This window comes from Mobula hypostoma, chromosome 17, assembly GCF_963921235.1.
Source record: "Mobula hypostoma chromosome 17, sMobHyp1.1, whole genome shotgun sequence".
Lineage (NCBI taxonomy): Eukaryota > Metazoa > Chordata > Chondrichthyes > Myliobatiformes > Myliobatidae > Mobula > Mobula hypostoma.
The window spans coordinates 39348755-39363439 of record NC_086113.1 but is presented as its reverse complement, the minus strand read 5'-3'; the positions used below and the strand labels follow the sequence as shown (position 1 = coordinate 39363439).

At 39.1% G+C, this 14685-nt stretch overlaps 1 protein-coding gene across 4 annotated transcripts in view; it reads left to right on the top strand.

Annotated features, from left to right (window-relative positions):
* The window catches only part of brd9 (bromodomain containing 9), a 70383-nt gene extending 59075 nt beyond the window's left edge, over nucleotides 1-11308 (top strand). For all 4 annotated transcript variants that reach the window (XM_063069748.1, XM_063069747.1, XM_063069749.1 and 1 more), the window contains one exon: nucleotides 8307-11308. In XM_063069748.1, the coding sequence (XP_062925818.1) occupies nucleotides 8307-8428 (122 nt within the window). In that variant the 3' untranslated portion in view covers nucleotides 8429-11308. The remainder of the gene's footprint in view (nucleotides 1-8306) is intronic.
* Nucleotides 11309-14685: the final 3377 nt, after the last annotated feature.

Sequence of the window (14685 nt, the reverse complement as noted above, 5' to 3'; positions counted from 1 at the left end):
TGGGCATGTTATGTTGGCACCGGAATGTGTGGCGACTCTTGTGGGCTACCCCCAGCACATCCTTAGGTTGATATGATTGTTAATGCAAATGACATATTTCACTGTTTGTTTCAATGTGCATGTGACAATTAAAATGAATCTGAATCTGAATTTTTACTTCAAACATATTCTGGTCCAGCAGATGGCTACTAAGTAATTATGTTACTATGGTATCTGAAGAGTGAACATAGGATAAATTATTTGATAATTTGCTCTTATTTACTTGTTATTGCCATGGTTAATGGATTCTGTAGTGTACTTGAATAACATGCTGAGGTCTCCATGCAGTTTGCATCTGCTTTCTTTGTACTTTATTTGCAAATATAGTACTTTGTGTAATGTACATTGTTTTTTTTCTTCTCCTACGAAGAGCTTTTTAGTTCCTTAGCAATGCATTAAATATGCAAATTCATTATTCCAAACTTGTAGCATTAATTTTCATTTGTTAAGTGCAGTGCAATGTATTCCATCCCTTCCAATGATATGTCCTCACCACAATCACTGAATTATATGGTTGTCTTCAGATTACAATGGGAAATCTGATTAAAATTTTAAATTCACATGAATATATGACTGGAATTGTTTTTTAGCAAGTAAGGTGAAATGATAGTTCAACCCTGTAGTATTTAAATCGTAACAGTCAAAATCAGAGTGATGTCCGTGGAAAAGATAATTTTTTTCTATTCATTTTTTGGAATCAGTGCATCACTGGAAAAGCTGGCATTTATTATCAGTCCCTGATTGCCCTTAAAAATTTGTTGATGATCCACTTTTTGAACAGAACAGTCATTCTGATTAAGGTACTCCCACACTGGTGTTGCAGACTGAGTTCCAAGATTTGGATCTAGTGACTTTGAAAGTAAGACAATACTTCCAAGGCAAGATGGCATGCAACTTGGGGCCTAAAAAGTTGTTGGCGGTGTCCCCATGCACTTTAGGCCCTTGTCCTTGGTACGTGCTGTCAGGAAAGCCATGAGGAATAACTGCAGTCCATTTGGTTGACCATTAGGCTCCTGAACTAGTTTAATTTTTTATAAAGTTTTATTGTTTTTTTTCCCTGTAAATGCCTGCAAGACGATGAATCTCAAGCATGTATGTACTTCAATAAATTTACCTTGAACTTTGAGATGGTACATACTGCAGCCACTATAACAGTAATGGCAGATAGTATACCAGTGAAGTGGGCGATCATGTCCTTGAAGGCATCAAAGTTTATTGAGAGCTGTTGGAGCTGGATTGAATCAGGTTTAATATCGCTAACATGTGTCATAAAATTTGTTGTTTTGTGACAGCAGTGCATGCAATATATTTTTAAAATATAAATTGCAATAAGAAATATATATTTTTAAAAGTAAATAAATAGTACAATACAAGAGCAAAAATAGTGAGATTGTGCACATGGGTTGTTCAATTGTCCATTCAGAAATCTGAAGGTGGATGGGAAGAAGCTGTTCCTAAAACGTTGAGTGTGTGTCTTCAGGCTCCTGTATTTCTTACCTAATGGCCGCAGTTAGAAGTGGGAATGTGCTGGGTGATAGGGGTCCTTAAAGATAGCTCTGGAAAATTGAGAAAGCTGTAGAAGATGACATCTAGATTTTTTCAGCTTCATGATTTTGTATTGTGTTTTCCAAAACCTTCAAGAATTCCCAGCTGAGCCTCAACTAGAATATTAGTCCAGATCTTGCTAAGCTGGTTTCCCTGCCCAGAATTAACATTTGTAACTGTTCAGTGTCGGGCATATCTAATACGAACGCAGGACCCATACTTTCCAAGCTTGATGGTTTCTTTATGCTAGTATTTTGCTCTGCGCTAATGCCCTACCTCCTGCAGTGCAATGAGATGACTTCATCTCATAAACTTGCCTTGAATGTTTTTCAGACAGCAAAGCCCTGCCTCCCAATTTTGTCACCTTGTAAAAGTTGTTTTTTTTTAACATCTCTGGCATTTTAAAACAGTTTGTAAGGTACTAGATAGAAGTACAAACCCCATTTCCAGAAAAGTTGGGATATTTTCCAAAATGCAATAAAAACAAAAATCTGTGATATGTTAATTCACGTGAACCTTTATTTAACTGACAAAAGTACAAAGAAAAGATTTTCAATAGTTTTACTGACCAACTTAATTGTATTTTGTAAACATACACAAATTTAGAATTTGATGGCTGCAACTCAATCAACAAAAGTTGGGACAGAGGCATGTTTACCATTGTGTTACATCACCTTTCCTTTTAATAACACTTTTTAATCGTTTTGCAACTGAGGATACTCATTGTAGTAGATTTGCAATTGGAAATTTTGTCCATTCTTGCTTGATATAAGACTTCAGCTGCTCAACAGTCCGTGGTCTCTGTTGTCTGATTCTCCTCTTCATGATACACCATACATTTTGAATAGGAGATAGATCTGGACTGGCAGCAGGCCAGTCAAGCACACGCACTCTGTGTCTACAAAGCCACGCTGTTGTAGCCCGTACAGAATGTGGTCTGGTATTGTCCTGCTAAAATAAGCATGGACGTCCCGGGAAGAGACGTCACCTTGATGGCAACATATGTCTCTCTAAAATCCTAATATACATCTCAGAGTCAATGGTACCTTCGCATACATGCAACTCACCTATGCCATGGGCACTGATGGATCCCCATACCATCACAGATGCTGGCTTTTGCACCTTTCGCTGATAACAATCTGGATGGTCGTTTTCATCTTTGGCACAGAGAACTCAACACCCGTTTTTTTCTGAAAACTAGCTGAAATGTGGACTCATCTGACCACAGCACATGGTTCCACAGTCTTTTGGTCCATCTGAGATGAGCTCGGGCCCAGAGAACTCGCTGGCGTTTCTGCATACAGTTGATGTATGGCTTCCTCCTTGTGTAATACAGTTTCAAGTTGCATTTCTGGATGCAGCGACAGACTGTGTTGAGTGACAATGGTTTTCCGAAATACTCCCGAGCCCAGGTGGCTATAATGGTTACAGTAGCATGATGGTTTCTTAGGCAGTGCCGCCTGAGGGCTCGAAGATCACGCACATTCAACAGTGGTTTCCGATCTTGCCCTTTATGCACTGAAATGTCTCTGAATTCTCTGAATCTTTTCACAATATTATGTACTGTAGATGTTGAAAGACCTAAATTCTCTGCAATCTTGCGTTGAGAAATGTTCCTTTTGAACTGACTATTCTCTCACGAATTTTGGCACAAAGGGGTGAGCCACGACCCATCCTTGCTTGCAAAGACTGAGCCTTTGATGGACACTACTTTTATACCCAGTCATGATACCTCACCTGCTACCAATTAGCCTGCTTAATGTGGAGTCTTCCAAACCGGCGTTACTTGAATATTCTGTTCACTTTTCAATCTTATTTTAACTCTGTCCCAACTTTTGTTGAGTGTGTTGCAGCCATCAAATTCTAAATTTGTGTATGTTTACAAAATACAATTAAGCTGGTCAGTAAAACTATTGAAAATCTTTTCTTTGTACTTTTGTCAGTTAAAAAAAGATTCACGTGAACTAACATATCACAGATTTTTGTTTTTATTGCATTTTGGAAAATATCCCAACTTTTCTGGAAATGGGGTTTGTAGATAATTTTAAAACTACATTGTTTAAATGACTTTTAAAATAAAGGTGTTGTTATCAAAACACCTGATAGCACATTTAGAAATTAACCTGTTAATTTCAAATGGTTTAAATGGTTTCATTTTATTATCATTGGAGAATATATACAGTATCTGACCTGAAGTCCTTGCTCTTCGCAGACATCCACAAAAAAAGCCAGAAGAGAACCCCAAAAGAATGGACAGAAAATGTTAGACTCCAGAAGCCCCCTTTCCCCTTCCCCCCCCCGACAAGCAGCAGCAAAGCATCAACCTCCCCCTCCCTCCCACTCATTTCAGCAGAAAGTTTTACCACCCACCAAACAACAGCATAAAGAGATCATGATCTGCAGTCCAAAAAAAAACTTATTGTTTACCTGACAGTTCGGCATGCCACACTCTCACTAACAAGGGACACAGAGATATCACCCATTTCACAGCAAAAGGGAAGACCAACAAACAGTCACTCTTACGATGTTAAAGTCTGCCAAATCACTTTTATTCTGAGGTTCTCTGACTCAAGAATTGGCAGCAAACTCTGAGTGAGAATGGAGAGAAAAAAGAACTACAGAGACCTCCATCTGCAGCATCCACTGTCACGAAAACTTGATGTTCCTTCCGTCCCCAACGCCTCAGTTAGCAGCATCCACCTTGAATTGGTTGTCCACAGGGTGGCACACCGGTGTTTTCCACGCCGCTGCTGGAGAATGTCAGAAAATGCCAGTCAGTGAGCAAGAGCGGGAACTCATCTGCTGTTTGAGTGTTTGCAGATCAGGGACTTCGATAGAACCCCAACCACCTTGAAAGAAAATAAAGAGACATTGAAGAGAGGAAATTAAGTTGTTTCCACGGATGAGCTTGAAGAAGCAGCCATTTGGTGCCATCTTAGCTCCACCCTTCAAATTCAAAAATCTGAAGTATATTTTTAAAAATACTTCCCCATTACCTCTCAGTCCACTGCCATTAAATTCATTGAGAACTCTGAACATTGAAAGTTTAACCTGATGCAGGATCCACTTCCCAAGTGCTATTAAGTAGCTTGAATGAACTAACGAATTAAACACTTAAAATCTGTTGATTTGTCTAAGACAGTACAAGTGTAAAAGTCCTAAACTTACTTCCAGTGAAGTAGCTAAATTCAGCAGTTCAGTGTTAGTCAACAGCATCTGGAACAATCTGTTTAATTCTGAGTGTTGCAATTTAGAAAAGTTCCAAGATATTGGGAGAATGCATAGAATGATGCTGGAGACAAGTGGCATTCATAGTACAGAGATTATGTGGAGATTGACAGATCAATAGGTTTCAATAGGTACATTTAATATCAGAGAAATATATACAATATACATCCTGAAATTCTTTTTCTTCGCAAGCATCCACAAAAACAAAGGAGGGCCCCAAAGAATGAATGACAGTTAAAACGTTAAAACCTCAAAGCCCCCCCCCCATCTTCCCCTCCCATGCACAAACAGCAGCAAGGCAACGACCCCCACCCCCACCAGCAAAAAAGCATCAGCACCCTCCACTGAGCACTCAAGCATGCAGCAAAGCATCACTAAAGACACAGACTTGCAGTACCCCAAAAACTACTCGTTCACCCAGTAATTTGACATACCACAGGCGCTCTCACTCCCTAATAAGGGAAAAAGAGTTGTCCCCGTTTCACAGTGCGAGGGGAGACATAACAAACAACTCGCTGATTTACGATGTTAAAAGTCTGTTGAGTCGCTTTTTATTGATATCTCTGTTGCCATCTTCAGAGACAAACTGTCATCCGACTTCTTTTATAAACCGACTGATTCCTACGGCAACCTCGACAGTACTTCTTTGCATCCAATCTCCTGTAAAAATGCTATCTCTTTTCTTAGTTTCTTCACCTCCATCCCATCTGATCCCAGGATGCAGTTTTCCATTCCAGGACATCAGAGATGTCCTTCTTCAAAGAATAGGGTTTCTCTCCTTCTCCTATTGATGTTGTCCTCACCCACATCTCCTCCATTTCCTGCACATCCGTGCTCACCCCAACTTCCCGCCGTCGCTCATGTCCTTACCTACAATCCCATCAGCCTCCGCATCCAGCACATTATCCTCCGCAACTTCAGCCATCTCTAAAGGGATCCTAACACTGAACATATCTTTACCTCTCCTCCATCCCACCCCACCCCACCCCTGGCTTTCCGTAGGGATCACTCTGTTTGCAATTCCCTTCTCCAATCGTCCCTCCTCCAATCTTCCTCCAAGCACTTATTATGCTATACCTGCCCATGCACTCCTCCCTCACCTCCATTCAGGGTCCCAAACGGTCTTTCCAGGAGAGGCAGCATTTCACATGTAAACCTGCTGGGGTCATCTGTTGTGTCCAGTGTTCCCAAAGAGGCCTGGTTTACATTGGTGAGATCCGCTGCAAATTGGGAGACCACTTTGTCAAGCACTTTCACCCCATCTGCCACAAGCGTGACTTCCCGGTGGCCAAACATGTTAATTCTGATTCCCATTCCTGGATCCCCTCCTCTTTCCCTTTCTCCTATTGTCCACTCTTCTCTCCTATCAGACTCTTTCTTCTTCAGCCCTTGACCTTTCTTGCCCAACTGTCACTATCACCTTCCAGCTAGCTTCTTTCCCCTCCCCCACTTTTTTATTCAGGCATCTTCCCCCCTCCCTTCTACCTTGGCTCGAAATGTCGACTGTTTACTCTTTTCCATAGATGCTGCCTGACCTCCAGCATTTTTTGTGTGTTGATTGAAACACAGTCTGTAATAACGTTTACATGAAAATTGGTTAAATGCTTGATGGGAAAAGGCAGCAGGAGAGATCCCATGTGCAGTACAGCTCCTATTTTAGCATTCTTTGTGTCTTGTACTTAACCATACAAAACAATTAAAAGAACCTATGTGAAGTTACAGTTGGTTAGCACGTTACATTGAAATTGGTAAATTATGAGTGGCTGCCTTTGAATAGTTTTGCAGCTGAAATCTCTACTATTTTCTCCCTTAACTTTGGAACTGGAAGATTCAGTATAATGTGACACCATCCTGCCTGTTGTTTGATTGGAAGCTCAATTTCTCCAGAGCATTACATTGTAGTATTAATTAGACTTCTTCCTAAGTGTTTGGTTTTTAAGAATATTTGCATTTGAAGTTGCAAGTGAATAACTGCATGAGGCGTCTCCCATCTTGGTGAACGGCCTCTGACCAATGAGATACAGGAACAGAAAGTTTAGTGTTGATGAAAATTAAGGTGAAAAGGAATGGCAGAAAATATTGTTGATAGTTGGAATAGAAGGGGAAAAAAAGATTTAATCATGAGAGTGTGAGTGATAGGAAAGTAAAGAAGTAGAAAGGAAAGTAAGAAAACGGGAAAAAAAGAAAAATTCTGAGTTAATTCACGACTGAAAGATAAGAAACTCCATATTTATAATTATTTTCAAGGCAGAAGAGGTCAGTTAATTGTCATTAATAGCTACCACATTATCAAAAGTATACTTGTATTATTAATTGGTCATCATTTTGTGAGTTTAATGAGTAGTTAACAGAAATTCAATGTCCTGAAAATCATTGGGAGTTTAAGCACTGGGAAGCATTTTCACAAAGCTGACTGGAGTGGTGTAAGTGGGCATGTGGCGAATGATTTGTAGTTCAAGGGCTGTCTTTTCATCATTACGTTGCTAGCTAATAAACATTTATAATGTACATTGTTTACATGCAATTTTTTCAGCAATATATTCCCTGTTGTGTATGAACTAAAGAATTATTTTTATTTGGGTTACAGACCTTCCATGGATTGTGCTTAAATATTAATAGGGTGTTCGGTTACTCTACAGAGAATCTGGAGTCATAAATGTTTAAGAACAGAATTAAGAAAGCTGAGTACTGTTTATGATTACACTAAACCAAGGTATACCCTCTGTAAGTTTGAGGTCTTCATAACTCTGCTGAACATGACCTAATGTACAGCAGCTCCATTTGCTTACCATTGCTCTCAGTTAAATAGGTTCATCCTCTCAACTTTAAAGCCCTCCATGGTTTCACTTTCACCATCCCTACTGACTCTGTCCTTTGTCATCTCTGAAAATTCCTCCAGTCTTACAAATTAAATCTCTTTATTCCAACTCCACTGTTGTTCTTACTCATTATGAATTCAAGCACTGATGTTTCGCTACCAACATTTTGATTACTGAATTCTTCCCACTATTCCTTTACCTCTTTCCTTCTTTAGCACACTTGTTCAAAATTATCTCTGACCAAAACTTTTGCAATCACTTGATTTCAAACTTCTATTTATTAATGTTTTTGTGAAGCACCTTTGCATATTTTGCTAAGTTAAGGAAGTTATACAGAAGCTTTTGTTGTAGGGTTGCATAAGCAGTTACACCTGATTATGCTTTCCAAAATCAGTATTTGTATTTGACTGAGCAACACACAAAAGATGCTGGAGGAATTCAGCAGGCCTGGCAGCATCTATGGAAAAGAGTACACTCGATGTTTTGGGCTGAAACCCTTCGGCAGGACAGATGCTGCTTGGACTGCTGAGTTCCTCCAGCATTTTGTGTGTGTCACGAGGATTTCCAGCATCTGCAGATTTTCTGTTGTTTTTGATTTGTATTTGACCTGCTGGTTATAGATTTCTGGCTGGCTTTTATTGGAATGGAAAACTGATTTTTGTGTTTTGCCCTTAGGGAGTCCTCATAACCTGAGTGTTGGAGAGCAACGGGATATAGTCCAAGACTTCCGTGAATTTCTTCAGTCTCCAAGTAATACAGCTGCAGGCAGCCTGAATCGAAGTGCTGAAAACTCCTAGAACATTCACAGTAGTGAAAGTGAGCCATTTTGTTAAATGAAAGAATGGATTTATCTTCTTTTTTTTCACAAAGACTCTTATAAGAGGAAACAGACCTTCAGGTATCTTTCCAATGCAAGGTGATCATTTTCTAGTTTGAAATCTACTGAACTCAGGTTATCTCCTGTTCTCTGGTTTAGCGTGAATTGAAAGGGCAAAGTGTGTTGGATCGTATAGTTGTGATCATGTCCAGTTTGTACAGAACAAAAGATGTTCAGGCTGTGTGGATTCCAGAATATTTGCTCGGTTTGGTCTAGTAGGTATATGTTTAGCAGTTTTCAAAATATGTACAGACTTTAGAAAAAAAATTTTGTATATATAATGGTCTTGCCTTAATCTTGTTCTTAGCAATAGTATGCATTATCATATGTTTGCTTACCCTTTTCAAAACCATACTTGAGGATAATACATCATGATGAAGAATGTAAATTTGTACATCATTTCCTTCGATTCTTGTTTGCACACCCCTATATTCCAGATAGTATTCTGGAGTGCTAGTGCAAACTATGTCAGTATTTGCAAATATCTTTAAAAGGTAAATCTGAAAAATAATGACACCCAAAGAGTTAAACTAATTTACAGATTCTGTAGAAGTTTGTTTCACCATGTATTTATTGTAATTTTTAAAGAATATACCACTGGGTGTACTAAATCTAGACAACAAATCATTTTAACAGGAAATCTAAATTGATTTATTGAAGCTGTGATGGATTTTTCAAATATTGCTAATAACAGATTTTATACCAATCTTGTGACTTCTTATGTAAACTTCCACTACTACAAGGTGCTGATCTGAGATTGGTAACTGTTGTGATACATCCCATCAGCCAACATTTACCAGTCATTTGAAGATCTAACCTCTTGTAGAGTATAATGGATCTCCTACAGACAGCAATTGTAAGAAACTGTCAGCAGTACCCTCAACAGACCTTTCCAATTTTCTGTCCTTAATTTAAATGGAAATAATTGGGAACAGCCTTTTACAAGGATGTCTTTTGACATGATATTTGCTCCACCATCATTTCATTCAGTCTAAGAAACATCATCCATTTTATCTGTGTTTCAGATCCCCAGCACTGCTGCTGGTTTCACAATAACCTGTATTTTTAATGAAGTAGACATTTAATACTAGGTTGACTTAACATACTGGTGATATTTTGTATTGTTTGGGAAAATTCACATTTAGCTGAATGCAAGTTAATGCCTCTTCCATAGTTTTAGTTTTCTTGGGCTGTGCTAATTTATTCCTTTCCTTATGCCAGTGAGCAGTATACACAAAATATTTTAGATTCAATCTGAGAAAGGAAGCACAAACATTGGAGCACAGGATTCAAACATTGTGCAAGATTTGTCACACTTGCTGACAATAATATAAAGCATACTTACAAGTAATATTTTTATTGAATAAATATGAATTAGATTTTGTTGATATGTACATAATATTCCTAGTATGAATTTTACTGTTTTATCAGAATAGTATTTAAAGACAGTTATCACTAAGCAATAAACCAGAACAAAACCACAGTTAAATTGAACGAGAAAGCTATGCAATAAAACATTGAATTTTATCTAACGTTTTGACAATGACCAAAGTGCTTTGATTATGAAATTTGAGATTTTCTTCCTTGAAATGTTGTTTTCTTTTGGGTCATGTGGTCAGGGTATAGGCTTTTCTTTTTAATTTATCTGTTCTTTACATCTAATTTGTGCCATTTAAGTTTGGCTGATTTTTTAAGTATTTGATTCTGCAAAGTTATCTTTAAAAATGGTTCAGTTATCTTCCTTGCTGTTAAATTATGAGATTACTTTGAATTACTATTCACACCTGCTTTCTCTTATTACTGTGGTTTTATATTTGATGAAAATTTAATTTTTATTAAAATTATCTGATGAATAGAATTTTATGCAAACTTTAGAATTAAATGTTCCAATCCAAATTAATTTAAAATTAAACAAGAATTTTCATCATTGCAGGCTGCATTCTTTCAAATTCTTGCTTTTTCCTTAATCGTTATGCTGATGAATCAGAACATTGTGAGCTCAAGCCCCACTCTAGAAATGAAGCATATCATCTAGTCAGACCTATAGTCATTGAATTATTAAGGGATTGATGTGTTGTCAGAGGTGTCATCTTTGAGCTGAGGTATTAAACTGCTTCTGTTAAATGGTGTGTGTAAAGATTCCCTGGCACGATTTGAATTCCCTGTGCAATTGTCCCAACAATTATCCTTCAACAAACACTAAAGAAAATTTGTTGCTCATTTCTCTCATTGCTGTTTGAAGGACCTCCAATGCACAAATTTTCATCCACATTTGCTTGATTAACAACAGTTACTTCTTTTCAAAAATACAAAATTGGGCATAAAGCACTTTTGGGTGCCTTGAAGGTATGAATGACATTGTATAAATGCAAATGTTTCTAAATTAAATTCATAATGATCATGACTGGTTTTCAGTTCAATAACATGTTACTGAATTTCTTCATTTTCTCTATACTCTTTTTACAACAGATGTGGATCAGTATTTCACTGTTTTTAAGCATACAGTAAATAAATTCCACTTTTTTTAAGGAAGCAGTTTAATCAACAAATATCTGAATATGTCAAAATTACATTGCTGTCTACTGTTTGTCTGAAAGAAGACTGCTAATCGAACTGTTTTGTTGAAGGCATGTTGTAAATATGAAATAAACTATATAATAAATATGTTGGTAATTTTACTGATAAATGCTTGTTTTTACGTTCTGCATAAATGTACAAAGAAAGCTATTTACAATACATCTCTCCATCAATGACATTCATTGTGTTCAAAATTAAAACAGACATAAGCAAAAGAAGGTGCCAAAGATGACTGATTATTCTCCCCATGTGTATTTCTATGCTTTATGAGGATACTACTTCTTTGCCTTTTTCCGCTGCACAGATGTTAATTACTCCCATCTAACAGCTTAATCACGCGAATTCATTCTTGCTGTCCTGGCTAATATTTATACTCAACTAACACTGAAAAAAAGCTAATTATTGGGAGTGATTATAAAATCCTTGTTTGGAAACTTGTGTTTGTAAATTGACTGTTGTATTTCTTACCTTCCAACATTGCTTTTAAAAGTATAATTTCACTGGGATGTTTTGTCATAAAATAACACCTACATAACATAATGTTCAGTTATATTTGTCACAACATCAAGGTATCATAGGTTTTGTGTGATGCTATATACTTGCATCCAACGGGAAACTGCAGTCTTGTGTATTCAGTATATCATCTAATTTTATAATTGAGTCTAAGTACAGATCCAATTGTGTGAAGAGCTGTTTGGGATCTTCATAACAAAATACGAAAGCAATCAACATGTTCCTTTGCAACACACACAAAATGCTGGAGGAACTCAGCAAGTCAAGCAACAACTATGGAAAAGAGTAAACAATTGACATTTTGGGCCAAGACCCTTCTTCAGGACTGGAAAGGAAGGGGAAGATGCCTGAATTAAAAGGTAGGGGGGAGGGTGAAGAGACAAGCTAGAAGTTGATAGGTGAAGCCAGGTGGGTGAGGAAGGTCAAGGACTAGAGAAGAAAGAATCTGATAGGGAGAGAAGAGTGGACAATTAGAGAAAGGGAAGGAGGAGGGGACCTGGGGAAATAGGCAGGTGAGAAGAAGTGAAAAGTCAGAGTGGGGAATTTGTTCACAGAAAGGAGAAATCGACATTCTCGCCATAAGGTTGGAGGGTATCCACACAGAAAATACGGTGTTGCTCCTCCCCCTGTGGGTGGCCTCATCTTGGCACAAGAGGAGGCCATGGATTGACACATCAGAGCAAGAATGGAAATAAGAAATAAAATGATTGGCCACCGGGAAGTCATGCTGGTGGTGCGGAGGTGCTCAATGAAGCAGTATTCCAATTTATGATGGTCTCTCTAACGTGGAGGAGGCTACATTGGAAGCACAGGATATGATAGATGACTCCAGCAGATTCACAGGTGAACTGTTACCTCACCTGGAAGGACTGTTTGGGGCCCTCAATGGAGGTGTGTGGGCACGTGTAGCACTTAGGCCATTTGCAGGGATAAGTGCCATGCGGGAGATCAGTGGGGAGGGATGAATGAACAAGGGAATTATGGAGATATGTTTCGTGATAAGACCCCTTTGGAGATGGTGGAAGCTGTAGAGGTTGATGGGGTGGTGGGTAAGGACAAGAAGGGCTCAATCACTATTACGACAGCGGGAAGATAAGGTGAGCGCAGATGTACGGAAAATGGAGGAGATACAGATTAGGGTAGCATCAATAGTACAGGGAAGGAAACCCCATTCTTTGAATGCTCCCTTTAATGTTCCTTGTGGAATTGCCATTGTCTCCTTCAATAAGAGTCAGGAAATTAAAGACTTGTATGAGATTGGAAGTCCTGAACATCTTCACAGCTATTCCATGTGGCCTCCTGGATTTTGCTCCAACTGTATAGCACAAATGTTCTGCCACTAGGGAATGTGCCTGTGTCAGACTAGACGATGTAGGAACAGCAACTCTATTATTTATTTTAAATATATCTCTGTCATTTCAGAGATTCAGTTGCCCTGCTCTTTCCACTCATCAGGACCCAGTTCCTGCACTTTCTTTTCTCCTGCCATCAGCCTTGTTCCTCTGCTCCATTTTCCTGGTTCCCACACTCCCATTAACCTTACTTAATTGACTATGATATGATTCTGAGTAACATCAAAATAAAGTGAATTAAAAGTGTTGAGCTATTAATAAAAATAACACCTTGTAGTCCAGACAACCTGCACGTGTAGCATCACTGAATCCTGAGTGTTTTAGATATTTTACTCTATAATAATTTAACTTAATTAACTCTGTGTTTTCATTTAAACTAAGTAATCATTGTTTTGAAAGTTTGATGCATAAATTACTGTATGTTTTTAAACCTACTCCTAATTATCTGAATTGCACATCCTGTTGAACTGGCTAATTGTTTCAACATTTTTATATAAGGGGAGCCTCAGGAATTCATTGCAAATCAAACCAGCACCAAAGCCTTATTTGGTTCTTTAGTATCCTGCTCATGTTTTGATGAGAAACAGTTGTATACAATGTATGCAAGGTCCACTGTCTCTACACTTCAGACTGTGGCTAAACACAGCTCAAGCCCCATCTAAAATTCCCTGATGACACCACTGTTGTTGGCAGAATCTCAGATAGTGACAAGGAAGTATGTGGGAGTAGGGTGGATCAGCTGGTTGGATGATGTCACAACAACAGCCTCACAATCAGTGTCAGCAAGACCAAATTGGTGGGAGACCTAAGGGAAGTAGGGAGAACACTCACCACCCCTCATCGAGGGATCAGCAGTGGAAAGAATTACCAGTTTCAAGTCCGGGTGTACAACTCTCAGTGGATCATCCTGGGCCCAACAAACTGATGCAATCACAAAGAATAGAGCCAGCAGCTCATTAGGAGTTTGAGGAAATTTGTTATGTTACCAAGTCTTGAAAATTTCAACAGATGTACCATAAAGAGCACGTTGACTGGTAGCATCATAGTCTGGTATGGAGTCTCCAATGCCCAAGATCACAGGGGGCTCCATTATGTTGTTGTTCGTCCATCATTGTCATCGATGAAGACCTCGACACCATTATGATGGCTGGAGATGGGACTAGGCGCAGTGGATGACCAGGACGTCTTCTGTGTCTTGTTCTGCTCTACACGTTCTACAATGCTTGCAGAGACCGCCTTCTTGACCGTTAGACCTTCCGTTGGTCTCGTCTGCTCAGTCCGCCGGAGTCTGTCTTCACATGCTGGGATAGACAACTCCCTACCTCACTGAGGGTTTGAGACCCGTCAGCTACCCTCACCTGGTTTAGCCGGCTTGTCGAAGCCGTTGCCCGGGGTGTGGCCGCTGTCGCATGCAAACAGCTACAGGGAGCCACAGGTGAGAGCTGAGTACCAGGTGGGGACCAAAGGTGGACAAGCCGCCTTGAAAAGGACGCAACATGCTCCCCCACCAGAGGTGCTACCCCTCCCTGACACCCCATACACCCCAGGGGCTCCATTACACACACACACACAACACTCAATGACATCTTTAAGAGGCAGTCGCAAATAGGTGGCATACATCATTAAACACCCTCACCATCTCGGAGTTGTCCTCTTTGCCTTACCACCATTGGGGAGGTGGTACAGATACACCCAAATGTTTTACATACAGCTTCATGCACTATGCCATAAGATT